Source organism: Dermacentor silvarum, chromosome 1, assembly GCF_013339745.2.
Source record: "Dermacentor silvarum isolate Dsil-2018 chromosome 1, BIME_Dsil_1.4, whole genome shotgun sequence".
NCBI classification, from domain to species: Eukaryota; Metazoa; Arthropoda; class Arachnida; order Ixodida; family Ixodidae; genus Dermacentor; species Dermacentor silvarum.
The window spans coordinates 178,267,784-178,289,820 of NC_051154.1; the positions used below are offsets into that span (position 1 = coordinate 178,267,784).

Genomic DNA, 22,037 nt, shown 5'->3' on the forward strand with positions numbered 1-22,037 from the left:
GAGAAGCGCGGTTGCAACACCGAACTGTTAAGCGAGACCTGCACGAGACGACGTAGAAGAGGCGAGTAGAAGCAATGTTCACTCATGTTATAGATAGCCCGCAGCGGATGTGGACGTGGAGTGAAATCGAGGAAGATGTAGGAGATGAATCAAATGTGCGCAACATTTATTAGGTGCGCTGTCTCTTGTTGGTTGGTTCTACTGCAGGTGGCGGCGCCAGGTGCACTGATGACGTTCCGATCATCATAAGCCGTTATTGCTCTTTAGCACATTATCCACCCTCGTCAAACCATTATGAACCGTGATCAACCGTGCTCCGGCGGCGGCTACGTCTGGCGCGGAGGCGCGGGCCGCGTCTTCGAAGCGATGTGCGATGCCGACAGAGAGCGCCGACTGCTGATAGCTTGGCGCGCTGTGTTTTCGCCACTCACTTAAGGCTCATTCACACCGGCGACTTGCGGAGGTCGCGCGACCATTTGCGACTCACGACCAAGAAGCGACCGAAGGCGACCGATGTTCACACCGGCAAGCCCGGCTGAGCGCGACCCGCAATTAAAGTCTCAATCCCGGAGATTATCGTTCTCAGCAAGAACTCTATATAGGAATCTACGCAGTTCGTGCGCACTTCGCTGGCGCTGTATAAATTTGTTTCGCGTTCCGGCAACAGCCATATATTTTGATTCGAACGATGGCTGGATTTTGATTCGAGCGAACAGGAAGACGTCGTCCCTGTGCTGATGTGCTCTGCCGTGGTGTCAGCTGTAGCAGCGCGGAAGCCTCCGAAGAAAACGCTATGGGTGAGTGCGCCCGTGCCTCCGCTCGCGTGAAGTGGCCGGCCACGCAAGCCGCCTCCTTCCCGAACTTTGTGCGCATGACAAGTATTATAGAGAGAGAGTTGTAATTTCTAGTTCGCATTGCGTGGGATTCAGTGCATAATATTAAAGCGAAGCTGTTCACCCGCTGTTCACCTTTGGGTGGCGTGCTCATCCAACGAACGGCAGCTGGAAAAAGGGTTTGTGTTGTGCTTTCTTTTCCTGCTGTCTAGCTTCCAGCGAATGCGACCGCGTACATTCGACACGTTGCTGCAACTGCTGCGTCCCAGCATCACAAGACAAGACACCAATTACTGGCCTGTAGTCTGCAAAACTCTGCATATGGTGACCTGGACATTGCATTTGGCGTGGAGGACGCCGGATAAAAACACATATCATTTTCGGCGTGGCACTGATTGGTTGAGCAGCTTTGCGACCACGATCGTGCGACTGAAAAATCGAGCAGCGAGCGACCGGCCCGAAATGGTCGCCTTTCAAGAAAAGCGACCAACTTGATCGCGCGACCACTGTCAGTCGCCGGTGTGAATGAGCCTTTAGCGTTGAAGAGAGACGCGCGGGTCCATATCTAGAAAACGATCTGCGAAATGGGCAGAGTGCGGCATGCGCTGAGAGCTCCGTGAGCGCTGTGTTCTCGCCGCCTCGTTCGCGTTGAAGCGACAAGCAATAAAACCCCTATATATAAAAAGTAGCGCCATCTAAAGTCCCTATATAAGAAAAGTACCGCCATCCTTTGACAAATGCCGCTTCGCTCTCTCCTGTGTTATCCTGTATCTCCGATTGGACGATGATAGCGCGCGCTTTTCACTTCTTTATATTTTCTTTTTTCCGCCTCAGAGCCATGTTGAAAGTCCTCTGCGCAGCCGCAGTCGCCGGCGGCGGCGGAGGCGCGCGCCCGGCCTGAAAGCTTCAACGTGGACTTTCTAGGTGCGCCACCGTCGACTTGGCTTTCGCAAGCAAAAAGTAAAGAAAAAGCAAGCGCTTTAGGAGAGGAGGCGGCGGAGGAAAGAGTAGATGGCGGTACTTTTCTTATATAGGGATTTTAGCGCCATCCACTTCCCTCCTCCTCCGTTCCACTATCGCGCTCGGCGCGACCAGCGCGATCGAGGCGCGATATCGACAGTGGCGCCACCTGCGTCGGGCCTGCCGTGGCAGACGACAACAGCTAACGCGCTACCAGAGGAAATCCGAGGAAAACTTCGATCGCGCCCTGCGGAGAAGTTTTTGAGGCGCGATTTTGCTTCGTCAGTCAGTAAATGGTCTTAATAATGCCGTTTTGGAAGTAGCAACGCTACGATGCGAGACGGCGCAAATATCAAGTGTGCAGCAAGCGTTTGCGCACGCCGGATGGTGAACAAAAAAAGCCTTTTGCCCTCGCCTTGTCGGTTGCGGCAACTTAAGGCGCAGCAGCATGCCATCACAACGAAATTCTTGTCCCTAACACGATTGATCCGTTTGTGCGTACAGCACTTTCGTCGCACAGGCCCGAGAATGGCAGTCGGAGCGCGCCGGAAAGAAAAAAAATATACAAAAGCGCAACGCGTGCTTCCACGTGACACGGATTGGCCAATGGGGGAGCGGAGGAGGCTGGGGCGACAGGCGGCGGCAAGGAGGAAACGCTGGGGTGAGCGCGGTGGCGGCAAGATCTAAGAATGGCGCTACTTTTTATATATAGGGGCTTTAACAAGCAACGCGAAGGTACAGTCGCTCGCTGCTGCGGGCTCTATCTTGAAATCGATCATCTTACGGGAAGGACGGGCGGACGCGTGGACAGTTTTCTCGTTGGGTAAACATAGAAATGCTAGCGCATTTAAAGAACTCGCGAGTTGGTTGCATTTGCGTTCGGCGCCTGCTGATCACTTATCATTTAGGACCGTAACAGATGTCGATCTTCACAACGAAGGTGCTGGTGTACGTACGCTAGGCGCCGTGGCCAATCATTTTTTTATACGCATACATACTTCGTTTTTTCGCAACACGATTGAGAACGCATATCCAGACGCGCACGAGTGCAGTTAGGTCATTATTTTCATACTTCGTGGACTTTCTTCAAAGCCCGGGAAAAAGAAGCACGTTAAGGGTAACGTCGTGCAAACTATTTACTGGGTGCTTCTGAGCACGTTCCACAACTTTTCAAATACAACCTATATGTCATAAAACCAATACTTAAAATTTTGCATAATTTACATAAACCTAATTGGCTAACTCATTGCACTTGAAAAAATAGCCACATTAACTTAAGACTATATACTGCGAAGAATACACCGCTGCTCTCATTCGTCCCCCCCCCCCCCCATCCCCCAAAGTGCACCCACTCTATTCAAGATAAACCTTGCACCAAGCAAATTATATAGTTAGCTGAAGCTTGTATACCAAATTTGAGGTCACACTTCAAGAAAGGTGCTCATCACCTCCCCGGCAGTGTTTCCTGTGAACTCTATGCCACGATAAAATCAGAGGCTATTTCCTTATCGTGTATGTCATCGTGTAGCTATGTCTCGGTCACGCTTATATTATGAATGGGGTGACAAGAAGTGAGCTTGAAGATGTCAGTAAGCTTGTCCAGCAAGCTTCTGACGTTAATATAACCTGTAGATTGATATATGAAGGACGAATGTTTCATCTGCTGTTACGAGCGGGACAGGAAGCGGAAGCACCTAACGCGCACCAGGACACTTCGAAAAGTTGCGCAGTAGATTCATCCTAGTTGTAACGCACAGTATCAATAAACGCATGGTAAAAGCGTATACATAAAGAACCATTATTGCAAAATTACGTGCTCGCAACCCCTAGATTTTTACGGAAAGCGCGGACACGCTTTGAGAAGTCTTATCTTATGATATATTCTATAGATATAGGTTAGATATAGTGATACGATATAGTCAACAGCTTACGTTTTTGTACACGTGGTTTCCTGCGCTCAGTTAGTTTCCCAGCGAAAAAGTGAGAACCTTTCTCGTGCTGCATGGACCTCGGAGAAATACTTTTTGCGCGATTTCAAAACTCGTATTAGAGAGGCTAGAAGGTTTGACTAACCTTCTAGCCTCTCTACTCATACGGAATCACCTCCTTTGTGGTTACAAACTGTCGATTGTCAGTAGCCTCGTAATTGCGCAAAATAAATATAATTAGTGTATCAATTTAATTAGCTATACAATTAGAAAACGTTTTGGGACGTCCGCCGTTCCCGATAATTCGGTTTCTAAGAAATCCCGGTTTTATCTTGTGTTATTTTTTTAGAAATTGTTGGCAGTCTTCGATAAATCACTTGGTATATCCACAAATATATCCGTCGAAATATCGACCGAGCCAGCTGCGGGAAGCAGCCAGCACTATAGGAACCCCGCCAAACTGGGAGAGCAGAAAGAGAAAGCTTCGCTCTAATAACTGCGGCCTGGAGAAATGGCCGCGAAAGACGTTCAGCGACACCGGCACGTCAGTAAACGATGCCAAAAACTGTACTTGTATTAACAGCGGAAGAGGGCGCGCGCACGACCGCAGACACACGCTTGTCGGCCCAGAGGGAGTTTCCCACAAATATAGGAAACTATGCTTGTCAGGGCTCATGGCTTCGTACAATACTGACCACTAGGATTCGCACAGAGCTGCAGCTTAATTTTTCTTCTATTTAATTGTGGGCTTTTACTTGGATTTTGGCGGGCGTTGCGAATGGTGTTCGCTGTAACAAAACATGCAAATGCAGGTCTGAGAACAAAAAATCTCGAGTAAGAGGACGAACTTTAAGCAGCTGCTTGTGCGCAAATCATTCTTGTTTCTCATTTGGTGAACAAAGGTTGATCGCGGCACAATCCGACAATGTCATTTTAGATATTTACCGCAGTGGTTTGCATTTAGCAGCTGCGAATTGCTGTTCCGGGCCAGAAGAGCAATGCGACCTTTTTTTTTTTATCGCACCTCGCTCGGCGACCTCGCGTGTTGGCGTGTCGTTCACACCGTGAATCGTACGTATTATGCGGTTGCAGCTTGAATGAGAGGCCTAGAATGGTTTATTCAGTCACCGCAGCTGCTTCGGCGGAAATGAGAATTGCTCTTCCGTGGCAGAGGCATTGTCCAGCGCGGAAGTTCGTATTTGTCACAGTAGTTCCAATGTGGCGACAATCAGTTGCTTGTAAATATGCAGACCTGCCCGCATTTTCCCACTCGGCACGAGTCGGCCGCGTCAGGGGAAATCCACAGGCTCTCACTCTTTATACGTTACAATGTCTCCGAGCGACAGCCGAAAAAAAAAGGGAGAGAGTCAAAAGCATTTGCATATTCAGTTTATTCTACCGTCGCTGTTAGCACGGTATAGCATAAACCTGGTCACATAAGAACTTTTTTTTTTCTTCGGTTGAATGAACTGAGTTCAGCTACAACGAAAGTGAAAACCCGTTCGCGTCACTCGCTTGTTCTAACGTAAAGTAACCGTTGAAATAACATGTCAAAGCATTGTGCTCCATTTCGCAGCACAAATTATCCTTTTGGACAATATATAAATTCAGAATTCCTGCACATTAATATAGCTAGCCCGTATCAGCTAAAAAAGACTAAGAACTTATTGGTATTCGGGTCCCTGTCACTGTGTAAAAATAAACACAGACAACTCAAATTCTGCGCCAAGTCTACAACACACGTGTCTGTTGAGCTCAGTTGCACTAGATTTGAAGTAAGCATGCGTTAATAAAAAAAAAGTGATCCATGCTTTGTTGAAGCAGTTAGCACGCCACTGGAATATGTGCATACAGTTTGTATATTCCTGCGTTCGTCAAGTAAGTGCATGCATCACGTGGTACCGGCAAGACTGTTTACAGGTGCTCGCGAAAGTGTTCGCACCCTTCGTGGCGCAGAAACGCGTGCACATTGTCACTCCTGAAGCAAGCAATCTCAATGCTGACGGAGCGGCAGACATCCATTTTCTCAAGCTTCCTGACAGCCCAGCGCCCCATATTCACCCGGATTGTGCGCAGCCGCGGACAAACACCGCAGACCGCCAGCACACCCAAGTTGGTCACGTGAGTTCCCACGAGACACAAAGTAATAAGCTCCTCGAAATATCCTCGCTCCAATGCTAGAAATGAAGAGTCGTTCACGTCAGTCCATCCAATGAAAAGTTCTCTGAGCTTCGGCAGGCATCGTCCAATGAGCGCGACGTCAATTGTACTCCGCAGAGACGTACCTTCCAAGTCCAGCACCTGCAGCGACGGACATCCAAGCAGGACGTCGCTTAGAAGAGCTTCGGAGATGAGGAACGGGCAGCCTTCCAAGCACAGTCTCTCGAGCAAAGGAAGCAATGGCCAAGCCAATCGCCTCTTGCTGCTAGACTTGTCCTCGTTGAGGAAGAAGCAGCGACCTAGATCAAGCGCAGTCAACTCGCAGTTTTCGGCGAGTCCCTCCGCGAAGAACGTCTTCATATCGAGAACGCAGCTGCGCAAAGAGAGGGAGATCATGTGCTTGGGGAAGTCGCGCAGCTTGACGCGTCGCTTCCGATGTGCGGCACCGAAGCTGAAGCCGTCGAGGGAAATCTCACGGAGGCGCGGGCAGATACAACTGAGCTTTCGGACGTCCGCGGATACCACCACCTTCCACTCGGCACCGCTGGCAGAGTTTGAAATCGAAATTTTACTCAGGCAAGAAAGACCGACGCCGGTGTGATGGCGCTTCACAAACTTTGGTATCCGCCACGGCGCGATCGCTCCAGTCCCAGAGATGCATTTTTCGCCTGATGAGGTATGCCAGGCGAAGCTGTAGTATCCCTGCGAAGAAACAAAAGGGGAAACACTATGTTCACTACAGTCATCCGCAAGTTGTTGCGTAAGCCGCATCGCAAGTCACCTTTTTAACTGCACTGCACTAGGTGGCAAAACATCGTTAAGAACAATAAATTACCAATGCAGACAATGTACATATATATACTTGAGTTTATATTATATATATACCTGGTTTATATTAGCAAACACTACGAATCGTGCGGAGGTTCAACGCGACCCGCCGCAGTAGCTTAATTAATGTCTATACCGTGGCGTTGCTGCTGAATGCGGCGGCCGTATTCCGATGGGGGCGGAAAGCAAAAACGCTCGTGTTGTCGAAATGCGAAAAATAGTCTGAGTATCTCCAAGCGACAGCAAACAGCATTATCTTGGTTCTGTCCAGCTACGTAGCATTTGTATATTTTTAAAGTTTGGCCCAAATTAAGTAAGACACCCTGTATAGGGTTATCGTCGTGCAATCAATGCAAGAACGAAGGACAAGAAGTATCAAGTGGACACAACACACCATGAGAACAGCCATTAGTATATCATATTAGCTGTCCTGCTGCAATAAAATGTAGCTTGGTCAGAGCGAGCGTTGTCCGATTCTTTTTTTGTTTTTGTCTTTTTGTGTTTTTGTTTTTTCTGTTTTCGTTGTCGATTCTTTTTTGTTGTTATACACGGCATCCTACTTCTCTAGGCCGTCATGACAGTTGGTCTGTTGCCCTACGAGCATTAGCTCGAACTATGCCATAACTACCAGTTTTGGCTTTTTCTGTGTACCTGGCTCTTGGAAACTAGGCTATATTTCAGTGCTCCTTTAATAAGGACATCCGCCAAAGAAATTGTATAGCAGCACAAGTACCAGAGCAATAACTAGCCCTGGCCAAATCACTACGTGTATGCAATCGTATATGGAGGCCGAGTGAATCGGTGCCTGTAGGCAGATCGAGTTACCCCCGTATTCAGAGCGACGATGTTACTATATGGACGGAGCGAGCGGGCTCCGACGGCTGGATGGAGGAGACACTTGAGGCGGCAGCACTCACAGTGCATGAGTACGGGAAGACCTGTGGACTCCACTGCGCGCCGCCGAAGTCGGAACTACTCGTAATCCAACCAGGAAAGCCCCGCAAGCAGCCCCCACCAGACATCTGCATCCAAATTGACGGCACCACAGTCAAGCCGACGGACACATGTAGAATTCTCGGACTCCTAATACAAGACAATGGCAAAGCACACGCCGCCTTCGCCAAGATGAAGACCAGCGCGGAGAAGATCTTAGCCATGCTGAGGAGGGTTTCAACTAGAAACAGACGACTGAAGGAAGACGACGCCCTCAGACTAGTGCAGGTATTCATAACATCCAGGATAACATATTCGGCCCCCTTATCTCAGTCTAGACAGGACTCAAAAGAATACACTCGATACCATCATCAGAAAGGCCACCAAGCAAGCCCTCGGCCTACCCATCTATTCGTCGACCCAGCGCCTTCAAGCCATGGGGGCACACAACACAGTCGACGAACTCATAGAAGCCCACCTGTCTAACCAGCGACTCCGCCTGAGCCAGACAAATCATGGCCGCGCGGTGCTGGATAAGATAGGGTGGCGCAAGGAGAGAGCAACAATCAAGAGGTACATCCCAACTGAATGTATGACGACAATCGCCACCAAGCCCTTACCCCGAAACATGACGCCGGAGAAAAATGATGGCCGGAGAGAAGCCAGAGCTCAGACGATTAATTCCAAAATGCAGCGGTTGGAGGGAGTCCTATACGTGGATGCGTCCCTCGTCAAGGGCAGCAGCAAAGCAGCGGCGGTGGTAACCGACGGGGAACGGTTGATGAACAGCGCTGCAGTCAACACCAGAGAGTCAGCGACAGCAGAGGAAGTGGCCATAGCCTTGGCGCTCGTCCAACCGGGCGCCAGGGTAGTGGTTACCGACTCCAAAAGAGCTTACGGCGGCTACAGGAAAGGGGTGACCTCCTCAGAGGCAGCCGCAATATTAACGAAGAAAAAGGCACCAGAGCGAGCCGTAGAGCTCGTATGGGTGCCTGCCCACACAGCGGTAGCCGGCAACGTCATAGCCGATTACCATGCCCGAGCGATGACCCTCCGGGCAGGGCAGGACGCCGACACCACCAACCCGGTGCTCACGTACAGAGAAATTACCTCCGAGTATAGGGAGGATCGGCGCACCTTCCCCGAGCCGCACCGCACCCTGAGCAGGGAACAACAAACAATCATCAGGCTCATTCAGGTGGGTTCACTTACCCACCCTGCCCTGATGAATAAATTCTACTCAGAAACCGAAGAGGACATTTGTCCATTTTTCAAAAACAACACAGGCACCCTCGCACACATCCTGATGGAGTGCACTTCACTCAAATCCCATATACCCCCCATCCCCCCTCCGTCCCCCACTACCCCACCCCATGAGCGATGGGAGACCTTACGGTCCAGCCCCGCCCTGTCGATCCAGCTCGCGCTGGCGGCTAGGGGCCAGGAGCTGCTGGCCGTATATGGGTCCCGAAACCAGGGAACCACCCCGTCCGACGTCTGAGAAGACGCCGTCATTTGAGCTCAATAAATGTTTTTCTCTCTCTCTCGCTCCCGTATTCAGAAATGTATCTTAACTTCCAGCCAATGCTTGACTTGATCCAAGTGACGCCTGGCGCGAACGTGCCCAGAACGCTCATTGCGTTTCCGTCGGCGCATTCACGACAGGCTCATTTATATCGAATAAAGCATGGGCTGGAAGTTTGCATTTCTGAATACGGGTGTTAATTTCTTGATAGCCCTCTTCTCTCTGGTTTGCTTTCCTGCATTTTCTATTTTGAATAAGAATGCACCATCAGTCAACGTAGTAGCAACAACTTGATTTGGGTGAGTTGTCTGACGATGATTAGTGGGTCTGATGATGATTAGTGGCGAATGGGCCAGATATGGCCAAAGAGCGCCATACACATGGTAATGAGTTTCCAATGAATTGTTTATGAAATAGAGGAATGTACTGTGAATGGTGGATGTTGAGTGGCTGTAAGTAGGCCTAAAATCAGTCGCTGTAACTTGCATAGAATATGTAACTATTAAAATGATGACAGTGACTAGAGATGTGGGAAATGACCATGGATGGTTTGTTCTGAAGTGATGATGTCAAAAAACGTGTATGTGAAAGTAGCACCGGAGCCTCAACAGGACCCTTGAACGCAAGGCCTGAGAGACACGTGCTCTACAATATTGATGTCGCAGCAGCAGCCTCTGAAGATATGATGTGCTACGAATGTAGGGGGCTGATGATTCGCAATGTACCGGCATCTTCAAGAAACTTTAAAACTAACCTGTAGTCAAAGAACGGTTTTGTGCCCAGAAACATTGCTGGGTGTAGAGGAATGTGTTGTTTGTATGCTAAGGGGAAATATTTTTCTTTGATGCTCTAAGCATTCTATTAAGACATGGATTACAGTTAGCGTCTCGCCACACTTGCTACAGAAGGGGGTTCATTACCAATCAACAGGTGAGAGTGCGTGCCATACGTGTGGCTAATTCTGAGGCGGCAAAGAATGACTTCGGTTCGTCGTGTTTTCGTAGTGGGTGGCCAATTCCCTAATTTTGGTTTAATGGCGTGAAGTTTATTTCTTGTTTCCGCGTCCCATAAGTGCTGCCAATAGCTCCTAAGGCTTTTGCGCAGGAAATTCTTCAATCTATTGCAGGGACAGCTATAGAGGAGGTGTTTCCCTTCCTTACAAGGGAAACGGCAGTTTCATCTGCAAGCATGTTTCCCACAATACCTGTGGCCGGGTACCCAGCATATAGTGACACGTTGGTTAGACGTATATGCTGTGCACAGCACTGAATAGAGCTCACTGAGCACAGGGTTTTTGTGTTTACGAGGAGACATTAATGCCTTTACTACGCTTAAAGAGTCGGTGAATATAACTGATTTTTGAAGCTTTGTTTTCATTATATGCTTCCCTGCACACAATAGGGCATGAGCCTCAGCCGTAAATATGATTGTTTCTGGATGCATTTCACCGGATTCAGAAAACGATGGACCGATTGCCGCATAGGACACGCCAGCATGTGACTTCGATGCGTCAGTAAAGAATTCCGGGCAAGAGTGTTTTGATTGAAGTTCACGAAAGTGCATCCGGATATGTACTTCCGGAGCATACTTCGAGACCTCAACAAACGATGTGTCACATTCTATAAGTTGCCATTGCCACGGCGGTAACGGCTTTGCCAGAGGCATTACATGATGCTGAAACAGTGGAACACTGCTTTCTTCGCAGAGTTTCCTCACCCGCAGTGAGAAGGGTTCCGTTGCGGTAGGTCGGTTATGGAAAAGAGTGGCACACGTAGTGTCATTTATAATGGAGTAACAAGGATGTCGGCAGTCCGAGTTTACTTTCAGAAAATACATAAAGCTAGAGTAGGACCTTTGAAGGTTTAGGGGCCACTCATTTGATTCCACATAAAGACTTTGCACAGGGCTTGTTCTGAAGGCTCCGGTTGCCAGGCGGATGCCTAAATGATGAACAGGATCGATCATCTTTAAAGCACTGGGGACGGCGGACTGGACTATCGCACCGTAGTTTATGCGTGAACGAATGAGGCTTTTGTATAAATTCAACAAACACTGTCACTGCCCCATGTGGTGTGCGGCAATACTTTAAGGATGTTTATTGCTTTTAAGCATTTGGTTTAAGGTACTTTATGTGGGGAATGAAAGTAAGTTTAGAGTCTAGAATTGTGCCTAAAAATTTATATTCTCTGTTTACTGGTATGAGCTGTCCGTGTAGTTCCACTTCAGGGTCTGCTACGAGCCCTCTCTTTCGTGTAAATAAAACACACGAACTTTTATTTGGGTTTACCTTAAAGCCATTTTCTGTGGCCCATTTAGAGACTTTGTTCAGGGCAACTTGAACCTGTCGTTGGCACACTGTAAGGTTACAAGATTTTTAACATATCTGTACGTCGTCGACGTACACGGAATAAGATATGGCTGAAGGCAATGATGTGCGGAGTGAGTTCATCTTGACTATGAAGAGCGTACAGCTGAGCACGCCTCCCTGAGGTACACCACTTTCCTGTATGAATGAACGGGACAGCGCATTACCCATTTTGACCCGGAAAGTACGATTCTGCAAGTAGCTCTCTATAACGTTTCGCATGTTCCCGCGGATGCCCATTGCCGACAGGTCTCGCAGGATTCCGTAACGCCATGTTTGTTTCGATGCGCACGAGATGGTCGGTTGTAGACCGGCCTTCTCTGAAACCGCATTGGTAAGGGTCAAACAGTCTGTTAGATTCCACGAAATGTAGAAGACGACGATTAACCATTTTTCAGAATAGCTTACATAGGCAACTAGTGAGCGCAATTGGGCGATAACTTGTCACAGAGGATGGGTCCTTGCCCTGTTTTAAAACAGGGATTAATTACTATGGCCTCCCTCCATGTAGATGGGAGATGTCCTGCAGCCCATATAGCATTATACAGTGCAAGCAGTGTCATTTGAGTGTCTTCGGGAAAGTGTTTAATCATGTCGTACATGATTCTGTCAGGTCCGGGTGCAGAGCTGAGCTACATCTGCGGTTTATTACGTTGAGTTCTGCTATATCTTTGTATTTTAAGAATGCCTCGGAATAGTGGATTGAACTGGATACACGCTCGAAGTGCTTGCCAAGAGCGTCAGCTTGGTCTTTCAATGTATTCCCTTGGTCATTGACCAGGGAACAATGGCTGGGTTTGCTGGCCATTAAGTCTTTTCAAGCCATTCCAGATTTTCGCTTCCTGAGTGCAAGAGTTAAAGCTTGAGAGCAACCTCTCCCAGCTTGCCCTCTTTGCCTGTCTGCGCGTCCGCCTTCCCTGTGACTTGACGTGCTTGAACTCAACGAGATTTTCAGCAGTTGGAAATCGGCGCAATATGCTCCATGCTTTGTTTTGTTTCTTTCGCGCCTCCTTGCAGTCGTCGTTCCACCAGGGAACCCGTCTTTTAGATGAGCTGCCCTTTGTCTGAGGAATGCATTTCTCTGCTGCGTCTACAATAAAAGCAGTAAAATACGCTACGGCGTCGTCTATGTTAAAATCACTGATAAAGACCGGCGATATGCATGTTGACTCTTTAAAACACAACCAATCTGCTGCTGGTAGTTTCCATCTAGGGGGATGCGGAGGACCGCTTTCTTGTTTTGCCAAAAAAAAATTAAATTATGGGGTTTTACGTGCCAAAACCAGTTCCGATTATGAGGCACGCCGTAGTGGGGGACTCCGGAAATTTGGACCACCTGGGGTTCTTTAACGTGCACCTAAATCTATAAGTACACGGGTGTTTTCGCATTTCGCCCCCATCGAAATGCGGCCGCCGTGGCCGGGATTCGATCCCGCGACCTCGTGCTCAGCAGCCCAACACCATAGCCACTGAGCAACCACGGCGGGTGTTGTTTTGCCAAGTTTAATGTCGCAGGGAAGTGGTCACTTCCAAAAAGATTGTTTATGACACTCTACTGCAGGTGGAGTAAAAGAGTCGGAGAGCCAATAGCTAAATCTGTTGAGGAATATGGATTTTAATGCATGTTGTAGTATGTTGGCTCTTTCTTATTAAACAGGCAAGCACCGGACGTCACTAGAAAGTTTTCTATTAGTCGACACCTCGAGTCACACCGGGAGTCTCCCCACAGAGTGTTGTGCGCATTGAAATCGCCAACGACAACGTAGGCCGTTCAGGGAGCTGATTCATTAGGCTGTGGAGTTCTGTCTTGCTAAGGTGGTAATCCGGTGGTATGTAAATGGAGCAGAAAGTAACCAATTTGTTGAAAATAATTGCTCGAACTGATACTGCCTCGAGAGGCGTCTGGAGGACTAAAGCCGACAAACTACTGACTTGTCAACCATTATTGCTGCGCCGCCAGACGGGGCCTTATCATTATCACGATCTTTGCGGACGATGGCATATTGCCGCAGGAAACTTGTTTGCGTTGGCTTTAAATGTGTCTCCTGAACACACAGCACCTTTGGATTGTATTTGTGTAGAAGTTCTTTAACGTCATCGAGGTTGTGCATAAGACCTCTCACGTTCCAGTGTAATATTTATGTATCCATATTGTTTGTTTCTTGTGCTGTGTGTCAAGAGGAGCCAAGTGGCTTACAGAGCTTTTCCAGGCCCCGTAATCCGTGGTTTGTCTTTCTTGGAGCGGTCGCGAGATTCGAGCCGCTCACGAGGCGCTGGGTGCGCCGGCTGGCTTGTTATGTCCATCGACTCCTGGGAGCCGCTGGACTTCCGCTCATTCGACCGGAGTGTTTTCGGGGTAGGCCTTGCCTCAAAAAGCAGGACCTTGGAGGCCACCAACCCAGAGGTCAATGGGCTTTCCTTGGGAGATGGCGCAGCAGCGCTGGCTGCTGTCGCCTGGGGGGCTGGTGGCACCGCCGCGGCCACACTCTTTGTGGAGCGGGCCGATGCCGGAGTCTGCTGCGACGTTGCCCCCTTGCGCGTCGCATCAGCATACCCTGGGGTATGGAAAAAAACACGTTTCTGCGCTTCCTGAAACGAGATGTTCTTGATTTTCAGTATGATTATGTCTTTTTCTTTTTTCCATGTGGGGCAAGTTCGAGAGTATGCTGCGTGTCTACCGTCACAGTTGGGACAGTGGAGCGTGCCACTGCAGTTGTCTGATGCGTGTTCGTGTTCACCACATTTCGCACAGGTCAGTCGGCCTCGGCAATTTTGCGAACCATGGCCATATCGTTGACATTTGAAACATCTTCGGGGATTTGGGATGTAAGGTCTGACTCGAATTCTGGTTATATCCTGTTTCTAGGCTTTCCGGTAGCTCACTCGACGCAAAGGTAAGGATCAGATGTTTAGTTGGAATATCCTGGTTGTCCCACTTGATCTTTATCCTTTGCACTTGAATCACGTCGTGTTCTTTCCAGCCCTCCAGGAGCGCTTCCTCACTTAGGCTTAAGAGATCATCAGAGATAACTCCTTTACTTGTGTTCATTGATCGATGCGGGCTAACAGTGATTGGCACATTACGGAATGCTACCAGATTCGAGAGTTTGCCGTGCTGTTGAGTGTCGCGAACCTCCAGAAGAAGGTCGCCACTGCTCATTTTCGTCACTTTGTAGCCAGCACTTAGTGTGTCGGTGAGACATTTGGCCACAGTGAAAGGTGAAACGGTTCTTACTGCCTTTTCAGGATCTTGACTATGTATCCCATGGAAGCGGGGGAACGTTTCTTTGCGCTGGCTGAACAGTTGAAAAGTTTCTTCGGTGCGTCCTCTTTTAAAAAGAGGACGATCATGGAGTGGGGGGAATGACGTCTTAGCCATAAAGGACTGATTTGATTTCGGCAGCTAGGCCAGCCGCCCACCACCGAGCCCAACATGGGGACGCTACGAGACCCGAAGGAAACGCAGACGCCAGCTGTACGTAGCTACTATAACCTAATATAAAATACCCAAGGTTGGATAAAATACACCAGGTTAACCTTTGCTGCCTGGAAAAATTGGAAGTAAGAGGAATCGAGGAGAGGACTGGAAAGATTGAAAGTAATAGAGAGGAAGACTGGAGAGCCTGGAGAGACTGGAGAAAAATGCAACTACCGATTTCCCCCGGGTGGGCCAGTCCGGGGTCTACGCGAAGCCGAGGCCAAAGGGGCGTGTTGCCTTCGCCGAGGGGCCGTAAAGGTCCAAACACCCGGCGTCGGCTCAACCCCCAGGATCCCCTTTGCCCCAGACACGGCTAAGCCACGCACGGTTAAGCGCGGGAGGGTCCAACCCTGATGTGCTCGGGTACGTGGTGTCGCAACACACCAAACGCCTGCTTACGCAGACGCCCCTGCGGGGGGTGAGTTGGCTCATCTTGAATGTATATTGAAGCAGCGCGACGGAATGATGACAAGAAAGACAAAATTTCAAAAAGAAGAACCTCAGCAGGACTAACACTGAGAGCACAGCGCTAGTCCTGTTGTGGTCTTCTTGAATTTCATGTGCTCGTCCTATCGTGCGGCTTCAATTTGCAAAGTCAACGTAGATTTTAACATAGTGGCAGCCTTTCATGTACTTAACTATTTTAAGGACTTTTGTAATCTGAGGGAAAGAACAGATTATGCTGTGAAGGGCTGAGCTTTTCTTGTGATAAAAGAAGCAGTCTTTCATTGCATGGCAAAAAAAAAAAGATAAACGGGAGAAAACAAGTGTAAACTAAAGAAAAGAGGGAACAGATGATGCCATTAAGAGCTGAACCGTTTCCCACGAAAGAAAAAAAAAACGTCTTTCACTTTGAAGGCATATTATATATCAAAAAATAGAAGCCCGTAGGAAAAACATAACAAGACTTTACTGACGTTTCGGCCGGGGTCCGGCCTTCATCAAGAGTGCGTGTACAAGCATACAGAGCTCAATGTATACCTTTTTGCCGTAAGGGTGAAAAGAGACAAGAAAAAAATACAAAGTGGAAAGAAAAAATATATATACAAAGTAAAAAAGAATACAACGAACACGTAAATGGAAAACTGCGCGTGCACAGAGTGGAATTATTAAAAAAAGTGAATACAACAAGGCTGTGAAACAAGCTCCTAAATCGTGAGTAGCCCATGACCACAGGTGTGCACAGATTTCGCGTCGTCATGGATGTCAACATGTGCAATGACCCATGTCAAAATCATCAAAACGATGGGCATGTACAGTGGTACTATACAGGGGTACAAAGTTGGGCGTGTATGGAGTGGGATTATTGAAAACGTATTAACAAAGAGCATGCGGGCATCACTGACAGAATTTAGTGGCGTCGTGAGTGTCTACACATCTGATCGCTCATGTCAAGGTATATCAGAAACGACGGGCACGTACAGGGGTACAAAGTTGGGCGTGTTTGTACAGGGGTGCAAAGTTGGGCGTGCAGGGAGTGGGATTTGAAAACGTATTAACAAAAAGCATGCGGGCGTGACTGACGGAATTTAGTGGCGTCGTGAGTGTCGACACATCTGATGGCTCATGTCAAGGTATATCAGAAACGGCGGGCATGTACAGGGGTACAAAGTTGGGCGTGCATGGAGTGGGATTTGAAAACGTATTAACAAAAAGCATGCGGGCGTGACTGACGGAATTTAGTGGCGTCGTGAGTGTCGACACATCTGATGGCTCATGTCAAGGTATATCAGAAACGGCGGGCATGTACAGGGGTACAAAGTTGGGCGTGCATGGAGTGGGATTTGAAAACGTATTAACAAAAAGCATGCGGGCGTGACTGACGGAATTTAGTGGCGTCGTGAGTGTCGACACATCTGATGGCTCATGTCAAGGTATATCAGAAACGGCGGGCATGTACAGGGGTACAAAGTTGGGCGTGCATGGAGTGGGATTTGAAAACGTATTAACAAAAAGCATGCGGGCGTGACTGACGGAATTTAGTGGCGTCGTGAGTGTCGACACATCTGATGGCTCATGTCAAGGTATATCAGAAACGGCGGGCATGTACAGGGGTACAAAGTTGGGCGTGCATGGAGTGGGATTTGAAAACGTATTAACAAAAAGCATGCGGGCGTGACTGACGGGATTTAGTGGCGTCTTGAGTGTCGACACATCTGATGGCTCATGTCAAGGTACATCAAAAGCGACCGGCGTGTAGAGTGGTGCCATAAAGGGGTACAAAGCTGCGTGTACATACAGTGGCATTGTGAAAAACATTAACAAAAGGGATGCGAGCGGTCGCTGCTGTCAGGTGAGTATTTGACCACAAAGACAGTCATACACCCTCCTGGCTTGAAGGACTCCTGCACTGTGACCTACACTAACCTCCGAGTTGAACGAACTGCGATTCATTGAATTCTTTGCACACGTGGTATTCTTTGTGGTTGTCGGCAGGCGTATTTTATACAAATTCTATGAGTGTGAAAAAAATGAAATAAAATATAAAATAAATGAAAGATTTCATGACAAGATTAAGTAGTAAACAGCAATATAATTTCGAAAGAATGCTGCGGAAATATGCATATCCATATAATATGTGTTATGGAACCGTCACGAAATGCATGTTCATATGAATAACTATACATGCGCGCACACACACACACACACACACACACACACACACACACACACACCATATATATATATATATATATATATATATATATAATTCAAAGGACAGGGGAACGAAGTAAAAAAAGATTATATATATATAACACCATACCCGACGCATTATTATGTGAGCTAGGTTACTGCTGCAACGCCGAATGTTTTCAACAAAAATTGGCCACCGTGTCAGCTTTTTACATTTGCGGACAAACGTTTCGTTTGTTTTCGTTATACCTTGAAGTTCCGGGTGGTGAAACTGGGCAAAGTGAACGAAACGCTGCCACACAGCCTAATACGATAAGAAAGCGAGAGAATAAATGTTTGGCTAACTTTACGCTGATCAGAAGATTATTTATTGGTTGTGTTTGCTTCTTGTTTGACGGGAACAGAGGTGTGCGTGGCGTGTACAAAATAGCGAAATGTAATAAAATAACGCTACACAGGCACCTGCAATGGACGAAAACTTTCCAAGAATATTGCAGGCGTGAAAAAAAAAAAAAAAGAAAAATAATCTTGGGAAACTGTAGAAATTGGAAAGACATTGTAAAATATTTATAGCATAGCCAAACAAAGAACTGCGCAGTTGAGGGTTCGTGCAGTTGAATACGTATCTATTGAACGCTGCATGGATTTGCCAGTCATTCATTATCACGCACTTTTGCACTTCGTGGAATCGCAGCCGTATTCTTTCCTGCGGGGTTGCCCGAACGTCCACGAGACAAGATAGAGCGGCAGACTTCTTTGGAAGCCAGCTTTTTGCTGAATCACGGCGATTGAAAACTTTACCAGGACTGCCCTTTTTTGTAATTCTTACGCCATCTTTAGGGGGCGTAATCAAAATCATAATCTTTTATAATTTTTGCATCCTTGAAAGATCGCATTCTGCGTCTCATGGCAAGCGATAGATGGCGAGTTTATTGCTCAAAGCAACGAACTTGGAAGGTACACCCTTGCAATTTTTTTTAAGAATATCACGCGAGCGTCGACCGGACGGCGTGTCAGCGGTCTTGTAGCGGCGAGGGACGGCGGGATTGGCAACTTTATGTGCGGTCGTCCAAGCCGAATTCTAGTGTTTTGCTGCACTGTTCGCTCCAGGAGTGCCCCTCACCGCTACAAGACCACTGACACGCCGCGCGGTCGACGCTCGCGTGATATGGTTAAAAAATTGCAAGGGTGTACTGCATACCCCCTAGAATAAAAAAAATATTACACAAAATGGGGATCGACATGAGCTTTTACACTCAAAAAGTGAAACCAAGGGCAGTTTCAAACAATTTATCTGAATTCATCTCATTATATTGAATAAGTTCTCACTTTCTTTTGTTTCGCTTCTTATGCCCAGACGGGGAAAAAACAACTCAAGGCATTTTTTACCCGGGCCTTCGCAGATCTAACCTGCTAATCCATGGCATAATTCAAGGCTCTTCATTTCAATATATAATTGCGCACAAAAACCAGGACGGATAGAAACAATAGCACGCACCGCCAGCACTATGTGTCGTTCTTCCTATTCGTCCTGGTTTAAGTGCGCTGTTATATATCGAAATGAAAATTACCCAACTCGCCCAAAACGCTGTTTTATGCAAGGTTCTCTCCCTCGTTCTCATGTTCGCGTAGAGCCCCACCCTCAGCTCACCCCATGTTCCATCCTTCATCTTGAACAATTTTCCTAAACTAATTTTAACAGGGATACATAGCGCTAGAACGACACAAGGACGAAGAAGAACACAGGACGTCCTATCTCAGTTAAAATTACAATAAACTACCAACACGCCCTAACTTCTTCCCTGCTAAAGTGCATTCCTAAACTAATTCATATTTAAACTCCCCGCCAAACAGCGCCACCGACGGTGAGGACGTCCTCATGAATACTCGCCCTCGTGGCAATAAACTCTTAAAAATTAAACAGGGTATGAACTTAAAACTTTATACTAAGCCTTTAGTAGCGTGTGAGTCCCATAATCGATGCGTTATGCTCATTAGACACAACCCGGTCCAACGTTAGGTCGGTTGGTCCGTGTAATGGCAATCGTAAGGACTCAAGGTTATGGCATACCGCCTTTTTGATGATGCTTAGTTAACAGACTTGTGTTGGTTTCTTGAATAAATAATTGTAGATAATGAGTTTGACAAGTAGAGCATCGCATTTGTTTGAAACACGTATTTCTGCTCACTGTTTCAACTAGTGTCTGAGATGATGAAGGCCATGTGTTGCATATAAATGCAACACATGGAACTTCGTTGATGGGTGTTGCTGTAATGACGTATTGCAATAACGTACGAAGCGGTTCATGATTACTGCCGTATGTAGCAGCTCAAACCATCCCCTATGCCTTTACGTGCAAGGCTTTCATTGGTTCAAATCACATTTCAACAGCCGCCAAGGGCGTGGAAGGAGGACTTAAAAAACGCCGTTGCGGCTCTACTAAAATCGAACCGCTGAAGAGAGCACTGATTGGATTGGAAGAAACGTGCGTACAAGTTAAAGTCCATTAAAAGCTTGCGAATTTCACAGCAGTACGTTATGCGTAAACACAGCGCGCGCAACGCCTTCCTAACACGATTAATAAGGGCACAAATATACCTTTGCGCCCTTGTTAATCATGTTAGTTGCTGTAAATATGCAGTAAATGTAAGCACAAAGGTCGAACGGGCTCCCCGGCGCGAACTGACCGTGAATAAACAGCGTTGTCTGTTCCTGTTTAATGCCAACGAAGTAGACGAGGTTAGCGACGGAAGCCACCGCCGTCGCACCTGAGTACTTCAGTGTTTTGGCTCCTCTCAGAGCGCTCGGTAACTCGGCTTTCACGCTGCAAACTCACGTTAATGTAAGTTTCATTGCCAAAGATGATCAGTGGTCATTCATACGCGGCAACCACTCCAATGTCTGACTAGCAAGAAAAAACAGCCGGCTTACCTTTGCTGCTTTCCTGTCAAAGACGGCCAACCGTGCCGGCGATGGGCTTTCGAGACATCCTTGTTCAGCCTTCTTACGTCCTGTCAAGAAGGTTTTCAGGAACTGAGCTAACTGACTGTTGATCATTGCTGAGTCCTTCTAGGCCGCCGAGTTCTTCAATTTTGCATCTCCGGGACCATTATTACCGATCCCGGCCCCCGAGCTTTGACTGGACCGCACGCGGGCTCGAAATCAATACGTTTCTACGATTTCTACAACCTTCCTGCTAAGCTGGGGTCAACTGCGCTGTTCATTGCCCAGAAGAAAAAAAATGAAGGGGGGGGGGGGGGGCATACAAGAAAGAAAAGCCTTTTGCAGGAGCCCAATCTACTCGTAGCGAAAGAAAACAGTTCTGTCTCTCTTTATCAGTAAAGTTTGTTTTAGGCCAGTTGACAGTGACTTCTGGTTTCAAAGTTGATAGTGCTCTTGATGTCCACGACACACTTTGAAAGAACGCACATGCGCACATGGTACATGCTTCATATCACAGTCTGGTGGCACGTGCCCTGACCGTCGCTTGTGGTAAGAAAAGCTGCACTCTTCTCGGAAGCTTGGACACTCCCCGTGTGTACCAACCCGTCTCTCGTGGTTTACCGTCGATCCTGTCTGAGGACTGATAGTCCGTCTTGCGTTACACATACAACATGCTACATCAATGTCAGTGTCACATAGGGCAGTCTCAGTGGTTATTGAGCTTTATCCTCTTTGAACTTTTTGTGGCCATTCCGAATTGCATAATGCCGCAGCCGAATCATGTGAATTAATTGTCATTGCTATAAATTGTTTTAAACAGCGCAAAAATATACACAACACAGAGAACACGACACGCACAAGCGCCTTGCATGTGTCGTGTTCTCCGCGTGGTATCTGTTCTCACGCCGTTAAAGAGAATGGACAACAAGCCGCACCAACTTGCCCAGCAACAAGCCCTTTTAATTGTCATTCACTCGTTCTCTGGGTGAGTGAGCCGACCATTCGGCTTTCTTTCCATCTTTCCGAACGAGATCGACCAATGTGACATTTTCAACGTGACGGTGATTATTATGATGATAAGTTTTCTTAGCATCCTCGTTGAAACGGGGCGGTGACAAATGGTCACCTAGCTTGCTTGAGCTAATCAGATATTATATAAATGCATTTCAGTCTAGCGTTTTTCCTATCCCTCGTTGATCTTGTCTCTCGTCATTAAAACCTGCGTCCTTATATTGTACAATTTTGTATATGCGTGCAACGACTCCGGCTTTCTCAATCTCTTCCCACCAATTGTCTAAACTTCTCTTGCTTATCTTGACTTCTGATTGGTTAATGCTTCCATCTGATTTGAATCTCAGCGCTTCTGGACGGTAGACGTTCCGTGTGTCACAAGTATGATACGCCCTCGTGCGCATACCAAGTGTGTTATATCTATTTGCTTTGTTTTTG

The 22,037-nt window shown here is 47.5% G+C and overlaps 1 protein-coding gene across 1 annotated transcript; it reads right to left on the bottom strand.

Annotated features, from left to right (window-relative positions):
• Positions 1-5,102: 5,102 nt before the first annotated feature.
• LOC119436453 (uncharacterized) lies at positions 5,103-20,898 on the bottom strand. The gene is made up of 2 exons (XM_037703306.2): positions 20,577-20,898; positions 5,103-6,583 (listed from the first exon to the last, which is right to left on the bottom strand). Exons 1-2 carry the CDS (start codon positions 20,700-20,702, stop codon positions 5,636-5,638), a joined length of 1,074 nt encoding a protein of 357 aa, XP_037559234.1. The 5' UTR covers positions 20,703-20,898; the 3' UTR covers positions 5,103-5,635.
• Between the last annotated feature and the right edge of the window lie 1,139 nt (positions 20,899-22,037).

Coding starts and splice junctions, on each gene's coding strand:
- LOC119436453 (XM_037703306.2), bottom strand. CDS start 20,702: ATGATCAACAGTCAGTTAGCTCAGTTCCTGAAAACCTTCTTGACAGGA. Junction 6,584..20,576: donor TTGACAGGAAAGCAGCAAAG/GTAAGCCGGCTG, acceptor GTTTCTTCGCAG/GGATACTACAGCTTCGCCTG.